A 25188-nucleotide genomic window follows, 5' to 3' on the forward strand; every position below is an offset into this window, starting at 1 on the left:
TTTGTTTTGTATTCTTTTAAACTAGGTAGATTTGCCAAAGTTATTGTCTTCTTTAATACAAAAATAATCCAACATATGGCTTCTCTGCCGGATGTTAATAGAAAAAAGAAAATTAGAAACTCACATGCTACCTAATTCTTTTTAAATCCTAATTCTACATCTTAAATGCATCTTGAAGAGGAAGTAATTATTAATAGCTTAATGAAAATGATGTTAGTGGATTTCTAATAAGTGAAAAAAAAAAACCCAATAATACCATATGGGAATATTGAACATTTAAGTGATTATCTATTTTGCTCTTCCTTTCTCTTGCATCATTTGGGGTACTTCAAAGCGCGTGCTTGAGGAAAGGTTAGGAGGAGATGTTTTTCATCTACGCTTTCTGCCAGAGCCTTTCTTATGGATGAAAAAATTGGAAACTACTGAGATTAGTCATCTGTGTTCTGCAATCCCTGTTTGCTTCTCCCTTCCTCATTATCACAAAGAGCAAAGTTAGCTGTAATCTGAGAGCATTTTCCCAACTTAGTTTATATTCACGTTAAGGGACAGCCACATTTGGGAAAAGCTGACAGCACTCACTTCTATTATTTGTATTAATCTTGAAGGATTTGGGCAAGTTCTTAAGGATAAATCCATTTTCGCCCTTTCAGGAAGGGTTGCCCTGAATTAGCCACCACGTCCCAGAAATAGCCCGTTGTAACTGCTTCCCAATGTTGCCAGATGTTGGTTTATACAGACCTGCTGGAGACTCTTCCTCCTAGGCATGGCAGTTAGCACAACAAGTTTTTTTTTTTTTTTTTTGCGATATGCGGGCCTCTCACTGCTGTGGCCTCTCCCGCTGCGGAGCACAGGCTCCGGACGCGCAGGCTCAGCGGCCATGGCTCACGGGCCCAGCCGCTCCGCGGCATGTGGGATCTTCCTGGTCCGGGGCACGAACCCGTGTCCCCTGCATCGGCAGGCGGACTCTCAACCACTGCGCCACCAGGGAAGCCCAGCACAACAAGTTTTTTGGGCCTACGTAAAACATACCCAACAATGGCTGATTGAAGGGAGCTGTGGAAATCGGGTCTGGTTAAGAAATAATTCCAGAAAGCAGAAAGACTTTGCGAGGGCAAAGGAAGATTCATGTAATTCTCAATATTACCATTATGTGGTATTACTCTGAGCAGTAATGTTATAAATGTCTCAAAAGTATATCTGGGTCACCCGCAGAACCACAATGAAGAGGAAATCCCAGGACTGCCAGTCCAGATTGCCAGACAACAGTGCCGTGAAGCAGCAGCAGTTGCCCGCCTACCGGCTACAGCTCTCAGCCAACAAAATCCTCTCCGGCTTTTTTGCCACAGGCGTGTTCTGCCTTGGAGTGGGCGTCATCCTTCTGTTGTCTGCAAAGACCATCAAGGAAGTAGAGGTGTGTCCCATCTCACTTTTTGGATGCAATTTCTAAGAATTTTCAGCTTTCGGACTATAAAGAGTGGTCAGTTTGAGAACCCAGCCCCCCAACAGGGAAGCAGATGAGACTGGAGCATCCCTTTTTCAGCTGGCAGGTGCAGATGGTGAAAGAGCCTCTATGTGGTGGCTTTGTTCATCCCTTCTCCCTCTTGAGGACAATTACTCTCACACTGGTCAGTTCAGCCACCTTTGTTTACAGGGGCCTGGCAAAGTCAGGAGCTTTTTATGCTGGCAGAGTACCGAGCAAGTGACTGGTAGAGGCGGGAGGAGAGGCAAGACCAAATGACTGCCAGGGACCCGTGAATCATATCGATAAAAAGAGCCAAGAGCCAAAGATATAGGTCTTAATTTTGCCCCACTTTCAAGCATTGTGTCTTTCCCTTTGCAAATAAATTCCGTCTGAGATCATCGCTTTAATCCGGGAAAGGCAAGAACACAAATCTTTCTGGCCTCTGAAGGATACTTAGCAAAATAAACCAAGTTCTACTCAGAGTGAGAAAAGTGGAAGTTGAGCAGTGAACCCCTCAGTTACAAGCCTTTTGCCGATTTGACAACAAGCTGTTGGAGGATGAGAAGCCCCGTAGCTGGTCTGGGGAGGGGGAGCTCAGATCTGGTCTGAGGCCATGCCCGCATTTGGTCTAATAAATTAAGTACATGTTTCATGCAAATCAGCTCAGCAGGTTATGCGACATCCCAGACCGTATGACCTCCACTCTGAAGGCAGCCATGGAAAGCTCATGTATTCCCTCTCCCCGCATAGGCGAGTGGCAAAATTACCATGAAGGCCAAGTCTGTCAACCCTGATTTAACGTTCATGAGTGTCTGAAGGTGCTCAGAGTCCTTCTGGGTGTGTAGATGAGTAAGGTTTGTAAGAGTTGAACTCCATCCTCAACGACCTAACGATAGAGTAAGTAAGGTAGTGTGTGCTAAGAACAGAGAGCTCAGCCACGGCTGGCTTGTTTGCCATATCCACAACCCCTTCCTTGCACGTCGCCAGTGCATAACAGGCACACACTTACTCAAAGAATGGATTATGGCAAATAGCGAGGACTTCAAAGAAGAAAATTGCATTTTGGGTCCCACTCCTCCGACCAACACACACTGCTCTCTTGCCTTTCCACTGAAATTTTCTGTACCCCACCCCCAAGCTCCTGGCAGGTGCCCCTAAGTCCTCTTGAGTCCTCCAGGGTGGTAATGTAAACCACCAGGCCCCACCAAGTGAAAAAGGCAAAATGGCAGGAGGGAAGTGAACTTGCCTTGTTGAAGGCGAGAGCAAAGTAATTGGCTTACAAGGTTGATATTCATTTCCATAAAGTTCATCCTGTTTACTGTTCTATTTTCTCCTTCACCAACCCCTTTCTTTCTGGTTCTTCTCCTCCCCTTCCCATGTCCTTCCAGCTTCCTCCCTTCTGGGCACCCATCCCCACCCTCTTTGAAGTGCAGCCTCCATTAAGAGACAGCAATTGCTGAATGATGTCACCTTAGCGGTGTGAGGAGAACCTCACTCCATGGTTGGCCAAGGCCACTCTGCAAACAGCTTTCAACAGAATGATTTTATCATGATGTTAAGGGGATTTTCCAATTGACTTTTCTTTTAAGCCACTTCAGAGAGGACCGTTTCTAACACTTTGCTTTTATACAGGAAAATCAGAAACCACCCATAGAGACCGATCCTCTTTTGCAATGGAAGTGTTTTGTTGTAATGGGTGGTAAGGTGAATGTACTTAGATGCTTATATTTACTTAAATCATTCTTTAAGTATGCAGCAAGACTTGAACGGTTATTTTAAAAAATACTGATGCTTTTTCTGTTAATGACACTGCATTCTAATTTTTTAAAAGCATTGAAGAACAGGGCTGTACCTAATGGAGACCTACCAATAGCACACTGAACTGTGACTGAGGAAACGGGCGCTAGTTCAGCCAGTCTCTGATCCTGAGTATCAGGATATATCAGGATGTATAAGATGTATCCCAGGCCAGTGTGGTCAACACACACCTAGTAGAAGAGCTCGGAGCTGGCTTTCCTCTTCTCACTTAGCCCTGGGGCACACCGAAAATGTGCCCTTTTTGCAGTTTACTTTAAGCAAGAATGATAATTCCTGCCTTTCCAAAATTCTGTGAGGACCAGACTATGATCTTTGCTGTCATTTTAGAGCTATAGGTTTGAGCAGCAAAAGCAGACAGTAGATCAAAGGCATGTTTCCCTCATAAAATGTTTAGAGCTAGAAAGCACCTTGGATATCATCTACTCAAAAATTACTTGATCATGAAAGACATTTTTTTCTAATTCGGCATTGATAGAACTCTCTCAAGAATCCATGGATTTGTGTATACTACTAAAATGACTTCACAAATCAATTAATTGCTAGCCAAAATGATGCTGATGAACAAAATGTGGGCCCTGGAACTCAGGATCAGAGACTGGCTGAACTAGCAGCCGTTTCCTCAGTCACAGTTCAGTGTGCTATTGGTAGGTCTCAATTAGGTACAGCCCTGTCCTTCAATGCTTTTAAAAAATTAGAATCCAGTGTCACTAACAGAAAAGGCATCAGCATTTTTTAAAAAAACTGTTCAAGTCTTGCTGCATACTTAAAGAATGATTTAAGTAAATATAAGCATCTAAGTACAATTAAGTAGCCTTTTGGCTAATCTTTAATTTAGTATCCACACTTTACCTCTTTGACTTCCAAACACCCAGTGGCTTTGCAAGCACTGAAAATTCCTTCTTTCTTTCTTGTTGCTCTTCTCTCCCAAAGAATCTAAAATCCCATTGGCAATTGACTGAAGAGAAAGCCAGTCCCTTGCTTCCCTGTTCCTTTCCCATTCCCAGACTTTTCTAATGACTCCTCAACACAGTGAGGAAAAAGCAGCAGCGACCAGCAGGACCTCACAACCACCGCTGGGAGCCTGAGATGAGTGTTTCCTGGAGCGGAAGGGAAATGCACAGCCTCGTGGCCTCTCTCTGAGCCCCCCTTCCCCGCTCTCCTTCCAGCTCCGTCTTCACATAACTGAGTCCTTGAGCCAGAGCTCACAGGATTTGCCCATTCGGGACCCACTACCCTTTTTTAAAGAGTCCACTTATACCATTTTGCACAGAACTTAACTTTAAAAAATAATATAACAACATTTTAAAAACAATTGCTTCACATACATCGATAACTCTACATTTTGGAAACATTTTTTTTTCTATGTTTGGTCATTTTTAAAAACTTCCTCTAGATACCATGTAGAATAATTCACTAGTATAAATATTTTCCATACAATAAAATGGAAAAACAGTGAAGTGACTTTCCCATAACGCTGATTAGACTCAGGCTGCAGGCCCAGTTCTCATGAGTCACTGACTAATATTTTCCTAGTGGTAACTTTTTATGATGGAGGCATAAGGCTTCATCATAGCAGGTTACATAAATATGTAGTAGAAACCCTGAACTCCAAGTAAGTGGCAAAATGCAGCTGGGTCCCAAAATGAAAGGCTGTAAGGAGACCCACTCGTCCCACACATCCGCAGAGCTGACCTTGGTTCATGTCCCAGATAGCACGCCCTTGACCTAGAAAGCTTGGAGACTTTGATGGACTCAGGACTTTAATTTTAAGATATGTACTCACATCCCTTTTTAATTAATAATTATTATTTTCCCTGCCTGACAGATTAATTACACAGAAAAATGTGCAAATTGTGCAAAACTGCGGGAAAATGCTGCTAATTTTGACAAAGAATGCAACTGCTCTATTCCCTTTGTCCTTCCAGAGACAATGAAGGTAAGTGAGATTCAAGCGCCTTCAATTGGCTGTACGCTGCTCTCCTCCTATTTAACATGTGGCAGTAAATTCATGATCTCCACCAAATGCTTTCCAAAACTGAAAATACAAGAAATAACGCAGGGTGGGAATGGGGGGCGGGGATCTTATAAAGTATTGAGTTCATGTTCGACTCTCTGCCCCCACCCCCTTTTTTTTCTTTGGAATTTCATTCTTCTCCTTATGTCTAAATTTCCGGATTCTTTACCCACCCAGCTTTGTAACAATTCTTAACATCAATCAAACAGGTTCTATGCCGAATGTCAACACAGGAGGGGACCATAGAAATTACTGAATCTAACCACTCATTTTACAGTGAGATTAATGGGTTGAGAGGTTAAGTGACTTGGCCAAGGTCACACAGTGAGTTAGTGTCAAAGGTCACATACCTGGGACACTCCTTGTGTCCTCCCCTCCTAGTCATTCTACACATGCAGTTGCCTAATCCCTAAGGCGACTCGGCCTGGCTGTCAGGCACTGTGAGAAATGCCAAAGAAATATTAAGAGACATCCCTGCTTTGGGGCTGATTAAAGTCTCGTGTTAGTCCAGGTCCTCTGAGAAGCAGATGCCAAGACAGGATTAGACATGCCAGAGATTTACTGGGGGAACTGCCTGCGAGGGAAAATATGGAGGAAGCTGGAGGAGGCTGGGAGAGCTGTCAGACCACAGCACAGCTCTGACCCCTGGGAAGGAGAGGGAAGCAGAGTAGGAAGGAAGGAGGGACAGAGGGAGAGGAGGGTAGAGAGATGGGGAGGAGGGAAGAAAGGTCTTAGACTGCAGAGTATTCTTAAGAAAGTTTCAGCAACCCCAACAGAGAGTCCTTACCTCAGTATCCCTGTTGCTCAGCCATTGTCTGGGAGCAGCAATGGGAAGCATGGCCTTGGTGCAAACATAGGATGACCTCAGAGCACAGCAGCCGCGCCCACCCCTCGATTACGCTCCCTGCAGTAGGAGATCAAGAGGCACCTTTTCAGGGCCACCACAGTCTTACTAGGTAGCAAAGACTTGATCAAATGAAAATGTATTTCGAGACTTCCCTGGTGGCGCAGTGGTTAAGAATCCGCCTGACAATGCAGGGGACACAGGTTCAATCCCTGGTCGGGGAAGATCCCACATGCCACGGAGCAACTAAGCCCATGCGCCACAACTACTGAGCCTGTGCTGTAGAGCCCGCGAGCCACAACTACTGAAGCCCTTGAGCCTAGATCCCGTGCTCCACAACAAGAGAAGCCACCGCAATGAGACACCCACGCATCGCAATGAAGAGTAGCCCCCGCTCGCCACAACTAGAGAAAGCCCACACAAGCAACAAAGTCACAATGCAGCCAAATAAATAAATAAATAAATTTATAAAAAAAGAAAATGTATTTCTTGAAACTTTTCAAAGGTCCTGTCCTGTCCTCTGGACTCTGCACCTCTCCCACAGCACCTCCTCCCTAACCTGATCCATCTCCCCTCCTTCCCCTGCATAGATGACTCTGCATGTGATGTTTCACGTGCAGGCAGGCCTTCTCTTGAGCTTGTCACTGAACATCCCATCCTCAAGGCCTTGCTTCCTCCCCATACCAGACTCATCGTCATCTCCTGAAAAACCCTCCTGACTTCCCTTTCTGGGAAAGATCCCATCACCGAGACTCAAAATTTTCCTCCTTGACTTTACCCTGCCCACTCCTTTCTCATCCAGACCTCTGATGTATGATTACTGTTCTGCAATCCCTTTCTCTCCCAACCACTTTCTCACTCTATTTTCTTGGCATCACCCCAGTTCAGTCCCTCCTGATCTAGCATCACAGCAACCTTAACTGCACATCTAGCCTTTGGCTTCTCCTACTTTTAGCCAACTGTTATTTGCCAAATCAGTAGACCACACCCTGTCCCCCAAAATGTGCCCTCTTTCAGATTACTTTTCAACACCTGAGGCCCAGCCACCTTTTCATCTTTATCTTTGCAGGAGACCTTGTACTCCTGCCAAACTGCCCAACTTGCTTTTCCATGATGCAACTCTTTATGTTCCTGCTGTTCTTTTGCCTAGAAAGTCTCCCCTCTCACTCCCACCTGTAAGATCTCACTTGTTTTAAGCCACTAATATCCAAACACTTCCTTGAGCCTCCTTTTCGCTCATGTCTCCAGCAAGAATTTGCCCACATTTGTATCCTGAGAGTGCTGTTTTAACTCTTCTTATGGACTTACAATCGCCCATATAATATCCTGTAGACTCATTTCCTCTATTCACAGGAAGCTCCCTGAGGAAAGGGACCATGCTTTACATGCCACACCACACAAATACACGTCCAGACGTATCTGCACTACATATTCAACCTTCCCACGTGTTACCACAGGTGAACCACCCATGCTCTCATCTGAAGGCTCACCTTTCCACTTGTGTGATAGATGCTAGCCTTTCTTGCCTTTATAAGGACTTAACTCAGCAGTTGTCATCTCTCTATATCATCAAATTTTCTCTCTACTGGATCATTCCCATCAGCACACAAACATATTATTTGACCTATCTTTTAAAAAACAAAAACAAAGCACTCTTCTGTTCTCCCAAATTTCCCTGCCCGCTATCTGCCTATTTCTTTCCTCGCATTAGCAGGGAAACTCCTCAGAGGAGTCATCTCTCTTGGGTATTTCCAATTCCTCTCTTCTCATTCTCAAAGACCCACCCATGGCCCTAACACTCAGTGAAATTGCGAGGTTACCAATGACTTCCTTGTGGATAAATCCAGTGCTCCGTCCTCAGTGCCTTGTCACACACTGGACACAGGCAATCACTCCCTCCTCCTTGACATGCTTTCTTCTCTTGGCTTCCAGGAGACCTTACTCTCTTGGTTTTCCTCCTTGCCCTCTGGCTGCCCTTCTTTTTTTTTTTTAATTAATTTATTTATTTTTGGCTGCGTTGGGTCTTTGTTGCTGCTCACGGGCTTTCTTTAGCTGTGGCGAGTGGGGGCTTCTCGTTGCAGAGCATGGGCTCTAGGCGTGTGGGCTTCAGTAGTTGTGGCATGTGGGCTCAGTAGTTGTGGCTCGTGGGCTCTAGAGCACAGGCTCAGTAGTTGTGGAGCATGGGCTTAGTTGCTCCGTGGCATGTGGGATCTTCCCACACCAGGGCTCAAACCCATGTGCCCTGCACTGGCAGGCAGATTCTTAAGCACTGCGCCACTTGGGAAGTCCCCTGACTGCCCTTCTTTGGTTCCTTTGCTGTTCCTCCTATTTTCTCCAAACTATTTTTCTTTCTTTTTTTTTTTTTTTTTTTGCGGTACACTGGCCTCTCACTGTCGCGGCCTCTCCCGTTGTGGAGCACAGGCTCCAGATGCACAGCCTCAGTGGCCATGGTTCACAGGCCCAGCTGCTCCGCGGCATGTGGGATCTTCCCAGACCGGGGCAAGAACCCGCGTCCCCCACATCTGCAGGCAGACTCCCAACCACTGCGCCACCAGGGAAGCCCTCTCCAAACTCTGTACGTGGAGATCTGCAGGGCTTTAGTCACGGCCTTCAGTCTTCATCTCCACTCCGTATGCACTCACCTCCTTGGAAATATCATCTACCTCCTAGGTTTAAATGCTATCGATTACCAATTCTCTGTTTTCTATCTCAGCTTAATGTTTCTAAAACCGAACTAATATCCACTTCTTCCCCTTACTTACTCTACGCCCATCCCCAGAAAAACCCTATTCCACCTGCAGATGATCTCAGTTGAAAAGAACTCTGTCCTTCTGGTGCTCAGGCTAAAAGCCCAGGGGTCATTCTTGACTCCTTTTGTTCTTTCACACCTTGCATCCAATCCATCCTATTGGTTCTACATTCAAAATATATCCAGAGTCTGCTCACCTCTGCCCACCTCTGCTGCTACTACCCAGCTCCATGCCACCCTCACCTCTCACCTGGATTTCTACAGTAGCCTCCTATCAGGTCTCCCTGTTGTATCCATGTCTCAATAGAGCAGCCAGAGTGAACGTTTTAAAGTATAAGTCATATCATGTTATTCCTTTGTTCAAAAATCCCTGCAATGGCTTCTCTTTCTACTCAGTGAAAAAGCCTAAGTCCTTACAAGGCCTATGTGATCTGGATTCTTCCTCCTAACTTCCTCTCTCCATTCTCTTCCCCACCCCCTCTCTGACCACACCGGCCCCCTCATTCCTCAGACAAGTCAGGCATTCGCTTCTTCTCTGTACCTGACATCCACTTGGCTAGCTCCCCTGCTGCCTTCAGGTCCGGTTTGGCTCAGCCATCACCTACTCAGGCCTACACTAGCCATCCTATTTCATACTTCATCCTGTCTGCTCACCTCACACCTGCACTCCTGATTCTTATTACCTTACTGTAATTTCCATTTTTTCCATAGTACTTATCACCTTCCAACTTACTATATAAATTAACAGTTTTTATATGTATTGTTTATTGTCTGTCTCTCACTATTGTATCCCAAGCACCTACAACTATGCCTGACACCCTGTAGTTGCCCAATTAATGTTTATTGAATGAACATAAGAATCTTTGCTTCTTTCACAGGGGCATAGCACAGTATATTTTACGTGGTAGATGCTTAGACAATGTTTGCCGAAATTTTAAATGAATGGAAAAAAAGATAAAGTGATAAATTATATTTCTTTATGCTCTAGGAAGCTTTGGTTTTATGTGTCCCTTTCCTGTTTCCCCCTTGATCCCAGATGAAAGCATGTTGGCATCAGTAATATTCTGAATACATCTGTATCTCTAATCATTTTTGTAAGTCTGATGTAAATTATGAGAAAATTACTGAGTAGTACTTGAGTTGTAAGTGATATCTATATAAAGTCCCATGAGGGAAGTTTTATATCTGTGCTCTTTTGTTAAAGATCAAAATTCTAGTTCTCTACAATTGTGTACTTTCTTGCCTTCCTCAACTCACCATGCTGCCCCCCGAAAGTAAAAGTTAGTGTTGCTTTTTCTTTTTTCTTTAAACACTAGATATTTATTTTCTTACAATTCTAGAAATCAGAAGTCTGAAATCAAGGTGTCAGCAGGATTGGTTCCTTCTTGGGAGGCACAGGGTGCTTAAAATTTTGAAGAAAAAAAAATCCAAAAGATAAAACCTTAAAGGGCTTCAAGTTCCCATCTGTCTGTGTCCTTTGAAATCCTAAAGGCAAATAAGTGTTACCAGCTGCTAACCATTCCTTTGAGGCAAAGGCTTTCTCATAAAAATCTAACCAAACTACTCAGGGCAAGCACAGAGCCTTCTGCCCACAAGTTCACACACATTACACACGCTAGATGACAGACCCACGCAAGGCTCTCTGCCTTAAACTAGGAATCCTGCACCAAGTACCATGGAAGAAAAGAAACACTATAAAGTGCATTGTGCCTCTAGGACTAATCAAAAGATGATGATCTTGGAGGCCTTGTAAAATCTTGGACAAAGAATTATTGAAAACAGTTTATTAAAACACTTCTGTCCCCAGCATGTGAGTGTTCTCTATTTATTTTGTCATGATTATATGAGTATATACCTTTGGGTAAGTAGAATGCTCTTTTTAGCTTCCAAGAAAATGTATGGTAAGTTCCATTCCATGGATTTCATATTTTCTGTAGTTATGGGTCATCAGTAGAGGTTCCTTTGGTGAGGAAATATAATCTGTCATTCCTGCTATGCCTGGCTTGTTCACCTTCACATCCGTGCTCTCTGTTTACGATGTTGCAGCCCGCCTCTTAGGGCCCAGCTTCTCCCTTTCTCAGTGTTCCAGAGGCTTTTCTTTTACCAGGGACTAAGCTCTTCAGCCTTTGTTGTTTTCTGTAACTGGTCACACTTACCATGACCTTTATTTTCAGCCTAACCTGGGTACCAGCTCCCATCTTCCATACTCATCCTCTTAAAGGTCCTTAGGGCGAGGCCAAATTTGCATAGCATAAAAGAATCAGTTGACTCAGGGAACTGTAAAGTAATACTTTTGTATTTCTAGCACTGAACATAGCACCTGACATATGGGAGGCACTTAATAAAATTTAGGCCTTCATATTTTTAGATGCATACCTTCATTATTTTGGAGGTAGGTAGACTATTAATTATAAATAGCTACCTTGGACATTTACATTTGCATCATATGTGCTGTTAGTAAAATCTATATCAAGCCCACTTGAAGAAGTTCTAAGGGGCTTTCCTGGTGGCGCAGTGGTTAAGAATCCGCCTGCCAATGCAGGGGACACAGGTTTGAGCCATGGTCTGGGAAGATCCCACAAGCCACGGAGCAACTAAGCCCGTGTGCCACAACTACTGAGCCTGTGCTCTAGAGCCCGTGAACCACAACTACTGAGCCCACATGCCACAACTACTGAAGCCCACACTCCTAGAGCCTGTGCTCCGCAACAAGAGAAGCCACCGCAATGAGAAGGCTGCAGCACCACAACGAAGAGTAGCCCCCGCTCGCCGCAACTAGAGAAAAGCCCTCACGCAATAATGAAGACCCAATGCAGACAAAAATAAATAAATACAAATTTAAAAAAAAAAAAAAAAGGAGAAGTTCTAGGGCCTTGGTATTTCACCATGAATGTAGAAGCACAATGGTAGCCTGTGATTGGGCAGCCTCATTCGGCAAAATCCATGAAAACGCCCATCTCTCATGGCCACAAGGCTACTTATTGCTAAGGTGAAAACCACCTTTCTTCTAGATCAGTGAACTATTCCATCTTTTTGTCCATAACAAATGGTTCACCATTTCTTAACCAAGTATAATATGCCACAGTACTGTGCTAGATCCTAGTGATAAAAAGACAACACCGGAGCTGGACACCAAGGAGCTGGGCTTGTGTCTTTCACATGGGCAATTGTGAACATGCGCCTAAACATGCTCAGTGGCTCCAATTTTAAATTGTGTTTCATGGATTTGCTTTGAGACCATGTGAGTTTGATGCTTACCACAACCCCTAGGCAATGGATCTTTCCTAGTATTGCTGGGAAATATTTGTGAAATCAAATTTTATATATTGAGAATACAAAGCCTAGTTATAAAATTTTTTCAAGGCAGGAATGTGGTAGCCCTTACAAAGACATTAAAAATAAGTTATGTAGTCATTTTAATAATTTTGTATAGACCAGGATTTTCCAATACTGATTTTTAAAAATAATTTCTTGGGTTTCTATCTGATATAAAGAAACTTTCAGTTCACATCAATATTTTTTGGTACTACTTCTTATATTTTAAAACCCCTGTCCGTGTTTATTAATATTTCAGTTTATTTTTCTCTTTTCTTACATCTTGCTGTTCTCCTCTACAGGGTAATGTTTATATGTACTACAAATTGTATGGCTTCTATCAGAACCTCTATCGATATATTCTATCCAGAAGTAATACCCAACTTGTGGGTACAGATGTAAAGGTAAGGCTTTATTTAACTTGGTATAATACTCTTTTTTTTTTTAAGCCAGATGGATCTTTCAGTCTAAAAGACAGTATGGAAAATAAACTCAAAAGCTAAATTTTTACAAGACAGAAATGCTCATTTCATTCTTTCATGAACTGAAGGGGCTGAGTATTCAGGATAACTGCTGCTTTCCCTCTTCAGAGCAGGAATGTGAATCTTATCCAATTAGATGTTTAGCCTTTCATGCACCAACCATTTTTTTATTTGACAGCATTTTATATTAAAACCAGATACATATTGGACTGCCCAGGTCTTGGTAATAATGAATGTGTCAGAAGGGCAAATCTTCAAGTACCTTTCAACCACAATTCAGGATTTATGTTTCTCTTAATAAAGTTGATGGCATACTGGAGCTTCTTCAAACAGTAGAGTTTTTTGCTTCTTTGAATGACTGACACATCGATTAGATTTCAATATTATTTTCTCATACTTAATTTCTGTAGTTATCTTTAAAGTTGCCTATTCTAGTTGATGGATGTACCAACCATTTTGATAGTAACCTTGAGTGATTGGTTTCAGCCTAGCTCACTCTATATCCACTATTGTCCTTTGTATAACTGGGGGCTTCAATCAGCCTAGTTTAAGGAAACTGGGCTCTACTTGATTGAATGAAAGCCTTTGGTTTAATGAATATTCTTTCAGACCTAAGATTACAAAATTTAACTCTTGGTAAATGATATTCAGCATGCTGGCAAGAAAAGATAGAAGGAAACCTTTTCTATACTGGCATTATATAAAAGGGATAACCAAATGGTTTTTAGCAGCCACTCTTTTTAAAATGTATTCTTGTAGTTAGGTGGGTGGATTTCCCTGTGATAAGTCATCCAACTGTAGAATCACAATTTATATACGTTTTAGAATATAAGTTACACTCCAATAAGAAAAAGCTTTTAAAAATATATTCCATTGTGGGCTTAGTGTGGTATTTAGCACAGCAAGCAAAGTAAAATTTCTTCCTGCAGACATATTTGGTATGCTATGTACTGTTAATGAGGAAAGAAACTACACACACGTGCACGTACACACATACATATCTCCAAAACACAAAAATTGTCTAGTCTAGGTCAGCCAGCCGCCTGGGAACAGCAGGTAGCAGCCCATAATCTCGATCTGTGCCAGTGGAGCAGCATGGGTTGATTTACACTGCCAGTATTTTCACTTCCAGCATTTTAAGAGATTTTACCAAAAACACTTCTTCCTGTATCATTTCTCATCCAGGATGTTAGAAACTGTGCTCCATTCAAAACCTCCCACAATGGGATCCCCATCGCTCCTTGTGGTGCTATTGCCAATAGCATGTTCAATGGTAGGTGTCTTTTACTATCTCCATCATCTTCCGTTTCATGAGTGTGTAACAATCTAAATATCCAGAAGATTACTCCTGTAGCTGAGTGGCAGTTTATTTTTTTTAACATCTTTATTGGAGTATAATTGCTTTATAGTGTTGTGTTAGTTTCTCCTGTAAAACAAAGTGAATCAGCTATATGCATACATATATCCCCATATCCCCTCTGTCTTGCATCTCCCTCCCACCCTCCCTATCCCACCCCTCTACGTGGTCGCAAAGCACGAGCTGAACTCCCTGCGACAGGCAGCTGCTTCCCATTAGCTATCTATTTTACATTTGGTAGTATATATATGTCAATGCTACTCTCTCACTTTGTCCCAGCTTACCCTTCCCCCTCCCCATATCCTCAAGTCCATTATCTGTGTCTGTGTCTTTATTCCTGTCCTGCCCCTAGGGTCATCAGAGCCTTTTTTTTTTTTTTTTAGATTCCATATATATGTGTTAGCATACGGATTTGTTTTTCTCTTTCTGACTTACTTCACTCTGTATGACAGACTCTAGGTCCAACTCACTACAGATAACTCAATTTTGTTTCTATTTATGGCTGAGTAATATTCCATTGTATATATGTGCCACATCTTCTTTATCCATTCATCTGTTGATGGACATTTAGGTTGCTTCCATGTCCTGGCCATTGTAAATAGTGCTGCAGTGAACATTGTGGTACGTGACTCTTTTTGAATTATGGTTTTCTCAGGGTATATGCCCAGTAGTGGGATTGCTGGGTCACATGGTACTTCTATTTTTAGTTTTTTAAGGAGTCTCCATACTGTTCTCCATAGTGGCTGTACTGATTTACATTCCCACCAACAGTGCAACAGGGTTCCCTTTTCTCCACACCCTCTCCAGCATTTATTGTTTGTAGATTTTTTGATGATGGCCGTTCTGCCTGGTGTGAGGTGTTACCTCATTGTAGTTTTGATTTGCATTTCTCTAATGATTAGTGATGTTGAGCATCCTTTCATGTGTTTGTTGGCAATCTGTATATCTTCTTTGGAGAAATGTCTGTTTGGGTCTTCTGCCCATTTTTGGATTGGGTTGTTTGCTTTTTTTGATATTAAGCTACATGAGCTGCTTATATATTTTGGAGATTAATCCTTTGTCAGTTGCTTCGTTTGCAAATACTTTCTCCCATTCTGAGGGTTGTCTTTTCATCTTATTTATGGTTTCCTTTGCTGTGCAAAAGCTTTTAAGTTTCATAGTTTGCATTTGTTTTTATTTCCATTTCTCTAGGAGGTGGGTCAAAAAGGATCTTGCTGTGATTTATGTCATAGAGTCTTCTGCCTATATTTTCCTCTAAGAGTTTTATAGTGCTTGTCCTTACATTTAGGTCTCTAATCCATTTTGAGTTTATTTTTGTGTACGGTGTTACGGAGTGTTCTAATTTCATTCTTTTACATGTAGCTGTCCGGTTTACCCAGCACCACTTATTGAAGAGACTGTCTTTTCTCCATTGTATATTCTTGCCTCCTTTGTCAAAGATAAGGTGACCATATGTGCGTGGGTTTATCTCTGGGCTTTCTATCCTGTGCCATTGATCTATATTTCTGTTTTTGTGCCAGTACCATACTGTCTTGATTACTATAGCTTTGTAGTATAGCCTGAAGTCTGGGAGCCTGATTCCTCCAGATCCATTTTTCTTTCTCAAGATTGCTTTGGCTATTTGGGGTCCTTTATGTTTCCATACAAATTTTGAAATTTTTTGTTCTAATTCTGTGGAAAATGCCATTGGCAGTTTGATAGGGATTGCATTGAATCTGTAGATTGCTTTGGGTAGTATAGTCATTTTCACACTGTTGATTCTTCCAATCCAAGAACATGGTATATCTCGCCATCTATTTATGTCATCTTTAATTTCTTTCATCAGTGTCTTAGAGTTTTCTGCATACAGGTCTTTTGTCTCCTTAGGTAGGTTTATTCCTAGGTATTTTATTCGTTTTGTTGCAATGGTGAATGGGAGTGTTTCCTTAATTTCCCTTACAGATTTTTCATCCTTAGTTTATAGGAATGCAAGAGATTTCTGTGCATTAATTTTGTATCCTGCTACTCTACCAGATTCATTGATTAGCTCTAGTAGTTTTCTGGTAGCTTCTTTAGGATTCTCTATGTATAGTGTCATGTCACCTGCAAACAGTGACAGTTTTACTTCTTCTTTTCCGATTTGGATTTCTTTTATTTCTTTTTCTTCTCTGATAGCTGTGGCTAAAACTTCCAAAACTATTGTTGAATAATAGTGGTGAGAGTGGGCAACCTTGTCTTGTTCCTGATCTTAGTGGAAATGGTTTCAGTTTTTCACCACTGAGAATGACGTTGGCTGTGGGTTTGTCATATATGGCCTTTATTATGTTGAGGTAGGTTCCCTCTATGCCCACTTTCTGGAGAGTTTTTATCATAAATTGGTGTTGAATTTTCTCAGAAGCTTTTTCTGCATCTATTGAGATGATCATAAGGTTTTCCTTCTTCAATTTGTTAATATGGTGTATCACATTGACTGATTTGCATATATTGAAGAATCCTTGCATTCCTGGGATAAACCCCACTTGATCATGGTGTATGATCCTTTTAATGTGCTGTTGGATTCTGTTTGCTAGTATTTTGCTGAGGATTTTTGCATCTATGTTCATCAGAGATATTGGTCTGTAGTTTTCTTTTTTTGTGACATCTTTGTCTGGTTTTGGTATCAGGGTGATGGTGGCCACATAGAATGAGTTTAGGTGTGTTCCTCCCTCTGCTGTATTTTGGAAGAGTTTGAGAAGGATAGGTGTTAGCTCTTCTCTAAATGTTTGATAGAATTTGCCTGTGAAGCCATCTGGTCCTGGGCTTTGGTTTGTTGGAAGATTTTTAATCACAGTTTCAATTTCAGTGCTTGTGATTGGTCTGTTTATATTTTCTATTTCTTCCTGGCTCAGTCTAAGAAGGTTGTGCTTTTCAAAGAATTTGTCCATTTCTTCCAGGTTATCCATTTTAATTGGCATATAGTTGCTTGTAGTAATGTCTCATGATCCTTTGTATTTCTGCAGTGTCATTTGTTACTTCCCCTTTTTCATTTCTACTTCTGTTGATTTGAGTCTTCTCCCTTTTTTGCTTGATGAGTCTGGCTAATGAGTCTCCCTAGGCGGGAGGGGAGTGACGTTCAAGTGTAGGACGGGGCCTCTGCTTAGGACCTGTGGGAAAGGGCAGCTGCAGCACTTGAAAAGGAGGGCCTCTGGAGTGTGGTGTTCCGGAGTTTGGAGGTAGGGCCCTGGGTGGGGGTGTAGAGGTGAGGCTTTGGCTCTGCGCTGCAGGAGGGAGGCTCTGAGGGCAGAGGATTAGGCCCAGGTGCCCAATAGGCTCCCAGGTGCCTAAGTGGACAGGGAATGCGCTGGCCGCATTCGCTTCCGTTCCTTCACGCTCCTCCCCCACCGTCTCCCCCAGGGTCTCCCGCATCGCTGCTGGACCCCTAATCGTGGGTGGGTCCCACTGGGTGTAGGATGAATGGCAGTTTTTAAAATACTGTTTGTATACATTATCCACTGATTTATGATATTTCATTTGCAAATAAGTTCTCCCTTACCAGAGATTTGAAGTAGTTAGGAAACATGAGTCAAATGGAGTCTAAGAGTATTTTTCAATAATTGCGGCCTTAGCAAGAAAAAGAATAGTCTTCTGATTCCAGCATCTATGCCATGTAGGCATGTGGAGAGTCTTCAAACCCTGCTTTTTAAGCTGTGTCTGGTTGTGCACTTCCAAGTGTGGCAAAAAATGCTTACTTGAATCTAACACAGTTTTTAATTTCCCTACAGACACCATTATTCTTTCTTACAACCTTAATTCATCTATCCATATCAAAGTACCAATGATAAGGAGTGGAATTACATGGTGGACAGACAAGTATGTCAAGTTTCAGAATCCAAGTTTCCAAAATCTTTCTAGTGCATTTGCAGGTAAGATCCATACATTAGCTCAATATTCTCCTCTCTTTATAGAAACTTTGGTTTTGATGTGTGGGGGCATGTTTATGATTCCGCCTTGTTTACTTCTTTGCTGACTAGCTTTTGGTTATAATATTTCCTACCTGTGGGCACCTCCATCACATATCTTTCAGAAACATGAAATGATTGGTACCCCAGTTCCTTCTAGTTTACCATTAGGAAAAGGCAATGTTTTAAGAAACTTGTTCCTTCATCTATAATTATGTGATCATTAATTTACTGTTCAAACTAGTGCACTTTTGAGAGTGAAAGGGGTCCCTAGAATAACTAAAGTTATATATTAATTCGAAAGTTTTATTTGTTGATCAGTAAATTGACATTACCATATTGATGGGCATATAAAAGAATTCTATTACAAACTATTTTAAAAATGCAATTATTTCAAAAATTAAAATAATAGATCTGTATACATTAAACCAACTTAAAAAAATACTTTAAATATTATCTAAATGCTAAAAGATAACATAAACAGAATAATTATTCTGCGCCTGTATTTTTCTAATGAAAAATTTGGGTTTTTGTATTTTTAAAAATATTTTGTTAAAATATTTTTAATTTTTTCACAAAATTGTCTGCACTCTTTTTTTGAAGTGCATTTTGTGGTTAATCAGTTTCAGATTGTTGCACCTTTAATTGATTCTTCTCTTTTGAACATAACTTTTTTTTAACTGAGAAAATATCTAGGACTTCCCTGGTGGTGCAGTGGTTAAGAATCCACCTGCCAGTGCAAGGGACACAGGTTCTATCCCTGGTCCAGGAGGATCCCACGTGCTGTGGAGCAGCTAGGCCCGTGCGCCACAATTACTGAGCCTGCACTCTAGAGCCCGCAAGCCACAACTACTGAGCCCATGTGCTGCAACTGCTGAGGCCCACACGCCTGGAGCCCAAATATTTTTATAGGCAAGGTCTTTTTTTGACTTCACAATTTTTCTATCTATGATTTTTTTGAATGTTTTACTAAATTTAGATGCTATGAAATCTTAGATTTCCTGGATATCATTTAATTCTCATCAAGAAGAAAATTTTATCCAATTAAAATAGGAGCTCCATCAAAATAGTTTTCACATAAATTGAGATATTTCAAAGCACAATTATAGAATTTAAAAATTAAATCTTGTACACATTTTGGACTCTCATTATATAATATGTTCAATTGTTCCCTTGCTTTTATAGGGGTAAATTTCAATATCTTCTTGTTTGCAAACTTGATTTTCAATAATTACAATTAACTATATCCTCAAAAACTAAGGTTTGTGGCATTCCATGTGTAGAATACTTTGTCTAAAACTTTACAACTATTTTGAATAAAATTCCACAAAAACTTAGAGAGCTTATTTACCAAGAAAAAGTTCAGGATCATTGTAGGACATATCATTTGATATAGAAAACAGTTCTTTGAAGGCTCAGACATTTCTAAAATTTTGGTTGATGATTTGTAGCAAAGACAGACCACATGTACTCTCATGCTAAAGCATTTCTTTAACATCTTTGTCATTGTAAAAATTTTGCAGTTCATTTCCTCTGTGAATATATGAAAATATTTAAACTTGCACAACTACAGCTCTTTTTTTGATTAACAAAATGTTGTAGCTTGTTTGGATACAGTTGTTAATTATATATGTTTCACAACCAATTTTAAGCCCATTTCTCCATAAATCTCTCAATTTACTAAGAAAATGTCTTTACTCTGATGTTGTGCTCCACCAAATTTGCATTTATGTTATCACTATAAAACCAAAATATTTACACTTGATTGTTGAATTTTTTAACTGAATTTATAGTAATATTTATAATCATGTCAGTTTTATCTTCCAATACTGAATATTGAAAAGCTTTGCCTTGATTCCATGAAGAATCAAATTAAAAAAAATCAAACCAATGTATTCAGATGGATGAATACATCTGAAGACATTGATTTAAAACTGCTTTCATTTAACTGTTTACGAGGTTCTTTTTGTGCTCATAGAGCCAAAACATTAAAGTTTTCCTTTGATTATAAAAAAAAATTAGTAAAAAAGTGCAACTAGAAGGAAACTTATTTGATCTAAATGAAAAGTCATGCTCACATAATGGTATACAAGTGGACTTTCTGTAGCTCCTTGAGGCAAAGCACTGTCTTTGAATACACTCTTTTTTTTCCCACATCTTTATTGGAGTGTAATTGCTTTTAGAAATAAGTGCAAACTTTTGAAGTAGACTCTGATGTTCTTCAGCAATTTATGTCTTTTGATTTTTCCCATGGTCATTGACATCATGATGGTTCCCGTGGTGGGGGGTATATGTCAACCAACATTGCAAGTATCACATTCATCAACTTTCTTTAAAAAAACTGTGCTTAATTGTTCATTAAACATGTATGTTCCTTGTTTTAGCTCTTCACAGCCAAAAGGATTTACTAGCAAATAAAAAACTGATACCAAACAATAAGGTAGTTATATTTTTACACCATATAATAAATAACACTGTTGCAAGAGAGTTCAAACTACTCTCAGCAAGACTGCTCAGCATCTATTTTCCACACTACATCTTGTGCCTGTAACATAATCTGTAATATCCCACATTTCCCACCAGCCCCACTGACTTGCAGCCTGGCAGCTCCACATGTCTCACAGACCAAAACATAGGCTGTGGCCTAACGGGCTGTACTGTCAAACTGTGGCAGAGGTCACAGGGATATGTTATGTTTTGCTATGAAGGGCCACTGGTTATCTTTCATTAATTAAAGTAAGCACTCTGTTCACTGTACATGGGTATCTCACTACTAGCTAAGACCATGGCTGAAAGGATGAAATTATATGTACATTATTTGCTTGGGATAAGTGCTAAATCAGATGAGATAATGGACAACAGACATAAACTGGGACTGTCTTTGGCAAACTGGCATGTCTGGTCACTGTATCTGTAATTAAATTCCCAGTTTTTGAAAGGAACTTGGCAATATGCTATTGTTTTGTCTTACCATAACCACAAGCATATAACACAAAGCATCCTTGGCTTTCTCTTATCTCCTACTCCTACTCTTTCTTAGTTCTATTGTAAGAGTTACAATGTTTTATTATAATTATCTATTTGAATACTTGTCATCCCCACTTTATGTGAACACCTTGAGGAAAGGGATTAGATCTCATGCTATATCCCTGGTGCTTGATATAAGTGAGCAATCAAGAAATACTTATTGTTAAGTGAATGGATGAATACCAAGGACCCAGCTGAACTTGGAAAATGAGAGAAGTTGATGCTTCTTACACCATGCTTCTCATACTCTCTGGAGACATGGGATGGGGTAGGATTAGGGGTTGATACGGAAAGGCATGCTTGAACCTGCATTTTTCACTCCCTGGGTGACTTGGCTATCACTGGCCTATAGGACACATTGACTTGAGCATGAGCTCTGGCTGAAGTAGAGAGAGGGTGAGGTCCCCATGCAGGTACCAAAGGCAATTTTGATTTCGATCAATATTCTTCTAGCAATAGCAATCGAATTCTTGGGAAGGGCCAACGTCGCCACAGTTTATGGAGAGAAAGTTTCTCCAGCAAAGGATTATTTCCAGAGGAAGCATAAGTATACCAACATACTTCAGATTAATCCAGCCAAATTTAGCACATGCTTTTATAAGCACTACAGCCCATGCTTAGAAAATAAGACTGGGTTTCTTTTAGGAGAACATAGTCAGTTGTCAGAGGTGAGAAAGAATGGTTTCCTACAAATAGTAGAACCAGTTTTATGCAAGTAAAAAGTTCACTGGACAACTTCCTCTTGTTGATTATTTTAAAATTCAAAATGCTGTTTATTATCAGCTTCTGTCAGCTTTCATTGGAATCGCTCATCCCTTTATCAAGCATTGATTGAACACCTACCATGTGCCAGGCACTGGACTAAATGCCAGTGAAAAAACGATGAGGAAGACACTGAACTTAAGAGTCTGCTGTTGAGTGGGAGAGACAGTCATGCCCAGGGCAGTAAAGTGGGAAGTATGAGGATGAGAGTAAACTCAACAGACTTCACCCGGTGCTCCCAGCATTCCTACAGCACAGCACCCAGACCTACCAGGCTTCCAGGTTTGCAACACCTCTGTTCTCCACCTTCTCCCTTCTACAAGTTCTTCTTCCTTGCTTCCAACTTCGAGCTCTTAGGTACAGGTCTGCAGGGAGTATCCATGCAACACGATCTTCTTGCACTTCCATAATCATTTCCTTAGAATATAGTCCTAGAAGGAGAATTTCTGGGCCAAAATGGATGCAAAATATATTCAATCTTTTTAAAAAAATATTTATTTATTTTGGCTGCGCCAGATCTTAGTTGTGGCACGCAGGATCTTCGTTGTGCCATGCGGGCTCTTCATTGCAGCATGCGGGACTCCTTAGTTGCGGCATGTGAACTCTTAGTTGTGACGTGCATGAGGGATCTCGTTCCCTGACCAGAGATTGAACCCGGGCCCCCTGCACTGGCAGCGTGGAGTCTTACCCACTGGACCACCAGGGAAGTCCCCAATCTTTTGCTGCATGTTCCTAGATTGCCAAAAATGTGGTTAATCCACACATCTATCTGCTCTGTACAGGAGTTCCCATTTCCACTGCCTCATCAATGGTTGTCATTCTTTTTTTCTTTAAATATAAACCTATTTTTAGGTGAAATGGTATCTTGTTTTAATTTGCTTTCTTTACCTTACTAATGATGTTAAAGAAAATAAACATTCCCCATGATGCTATCACCGAATACCACCACTATTATAATTTTGCTGTACCTATTTTTTCAATGCTTTATTATACATTTTATATATTTGAATACATAATATACATATGATATTCTGCTTTTTTTAACCCTATGACAGTATCATCAGCATTTCCCCCCACATTTCCTTAGAGTCCTTATAACCATTATTTTTTTTTAATTAATTTATTTATTTATTTATTTTTGGCTGTTTGGGTCTTCGTTGCTGCGTGTGGGCTTTCTCTAGCTGTGGTGAGCAGGGTCTACTCTTCATTGTGGAGCACGGGCTCTAGGCGTGCGGGCTTCAATAGTTGCGGCACGCAGGCTCAGCAGTTGTGGCTCGCGGCTCTAGAGCGCAGGCTCAGTAGTTGTGGCACACAGGCTTAGTTGCTCCATGGCATGTGGGATCTTCCCAGACCAGGGCTTGAACCCGTGTTCCCTGAATTGGCAGGCGGATTCTTAACCACTGCGCCACCAGGGTAGCCCATAACCATTATTTTTAATGGTTGTGTACTCAGGTAGCTTACACACACATACTTTTAAAAAAAATTTTGTAATTTTGATTCCTCTTTCCTCAAGAATATGGAAGTTGTTTCATTCTCTACATTTTAAGAAAAACTAAAGGTGGTAGATGATTTTACTCAACCACATCCATTGTTAACTTTCCACAGGAACCACAAAACCTCCGAACTGGCCTAAGCCTGCCTATGAACTAGATGAAGAGGATCCAGGAAACAATGGCTTCATCAATGACGACTTCATTGTGTGGATGAGGACAGCCGCATTTCCCACTTTCAAAAAACTGTACCGCCGACTCCATCGAATAGAGCATTTTACTGAAGGCTTGCCTGCTGGTAGTTATAGTTTCAACATAACCTACAGTATCCTTTTATTCCAGTTTTCTTTCTGGGGAGGAAGGACAATCAGTGTCCATCTGGATACTAGTTGTTGAATATTTCATTCTATATCTTTCTATTCACCAATCGAATCTGTATATATGTAAAAGAAATACATATTTATCTTATAGGCAGTACTGTCACTCCATCACCATATAGTTTGTATCCACTTTATATATAATTAAATGTGTGTTGTTGTTGTTTTTAAAGGAACAACAGTCAATAGCAGTATCAGGTAAGTAGGTATGGATAAGGAGGGAAGGGCTATTTCTGTCCCTGAAGAAAGATTAAGTAACACTGGGCCTAGAGATCTAAAACAATGAGGAGAAGCCTGCCGTATAGGATGGGATGACATGGAGGACCCTGGAAATAAAGAGAGAGAGGTTTACTAAGAAGTAAATTTGAAATATGGACTAAAAATAATGAAAACTGAGAGAGATTGTAGAACCTTTTATTTTAGGCAAAAGTAGCATAGACTAAGGGAGCCCTGGAATCAAGGGCAGGTTACATTCATCCAACCCACATGAGCCATGCTACAAGCTCTGCAGTGAGGATGCTGTGTTCTTTCTCTATTAGGTACGAAGCCAGCTAGCAGGAGCCAGTGCTTTGGTTATGGACATACGGTCCACATTAGGAGACGTACTTTAATATGAGATTCTGAAATGTTTTCACTTAATTTAAAAATACAAATGTAACTCTTGACTTAAGAACAAAAAGGACTTAACTTCAAAATGACACCAAACACTATCTTTTAAAAATTATATATTTAAACACAATTTATACTAACTCTGGTCTTCAGACTTAGTTTTGAAGTCCCTTTCTGATTCTCCCTGAGGCAGAATTCTCTCAGAGGCAGGTCTTTCCAGGACTTGTACACAGCTTTGAGACGTCAGCCTGATTAGGCATCAGCAACCCCATAGCATCTCAGGGCTACCGGCTAGGAGTTTTTCACGGGGCCCCCCAGCCGGCTAGAGGATCTGTACACCAAACTGTCTACCTCCTTTGTTTCTTTACCTCTCGGGGAGCTTGACTGAGAGATTCTTGGGTCAGTGAATACCAACGTGTGTTTCAGTTCAACGCTCCATCTTTTCTTCTTTTCTGTCCTAGAGCAAAGCGCAAATGTCTCCACTCTGACAGGGGAGTGGGGATGTTCCTTGGGCAGAGATACCCCCACTGATGTGACACCATCTCTACCTCTCAACTTATTGCCTCCTTTTGTTTACTGACCAGGAATATGGTTTGCCTTCAGCCATTCCTTTAGCATGGTCCCTAATTCTAGTCTATGAAAAGGAAAACCAGAAATTGCTCTGTCTTGTACAGCATTGTATGTACAGATCAGAGAGTAAGCAATAGAATATTACCTTCTGAATAGGATTTCAGCAACCCCTCTCTCTCCCTCCTAGAAAATTTGAGATTGAAAATTGCTTGGCAATAGTCTGTCAAGTTGGACCTTCTGTTCCCATCAACTTTTTCTGTGATTGCCCTTACGAGTAAAGCAGTTATGGTAGCAATCAAGACACAGGAAAAAAGCCCATCGTGTACTGCTGCCCTCATAATGCATTTCAGTGAGTTTAGGGTTGAGGAGAAGACAGAGTCCATGCTCCGAACAAA

General features: G+C 41.1%; 1 protein-coding gene across 1 annotated transcript in view; it reads left to right on the top strand.

The window, feature by feature from the left end:
* The window catches only part of LOC115855625 (cell cycle control protein 50C-like), a 29700-nt gene that overhangs the window by 725 nt on the left and 3787 nt on the right, over positions 1-25188 (top strand). Inside the window, exons 3-8 of the mRNA XM_060297971.1 lie at positions 1213-1411; positions 5106-5216; positions 12505-12606; positions 13870-13957; positions 17782-17922; positions 23353-23562. Of these exons, the coding sequence (XP_060153954.1) occupies positions 1220-1411; positions 5106-5216; positions 12505-12606; positions 13870-13957; positions 17782-17922; positions 23353-23562 (844 nt within the window). The 5' untranslated portion in view covers positions 1213-1219. The remainder of the gene's footprint in view (positions 1-1212; positions 1412-5105; positions 5217-12504; positions 12607-13869; positions 13958-17781; positions 17923-23352; positions 23563-25188) is intronic.

Source organism: Globicephala melas, chromosome 4 (genome assembly GCF_963455315.2).
Source record: "Globicephala melas chromosome 4, mGloMel1.2, whole genome shotgun sequence".
NCBI lineage: Eukaryota > Metazoa > Chordata > Mammalia > Artiodactyla > Delphinidae > Globicephala > Globicephala melas.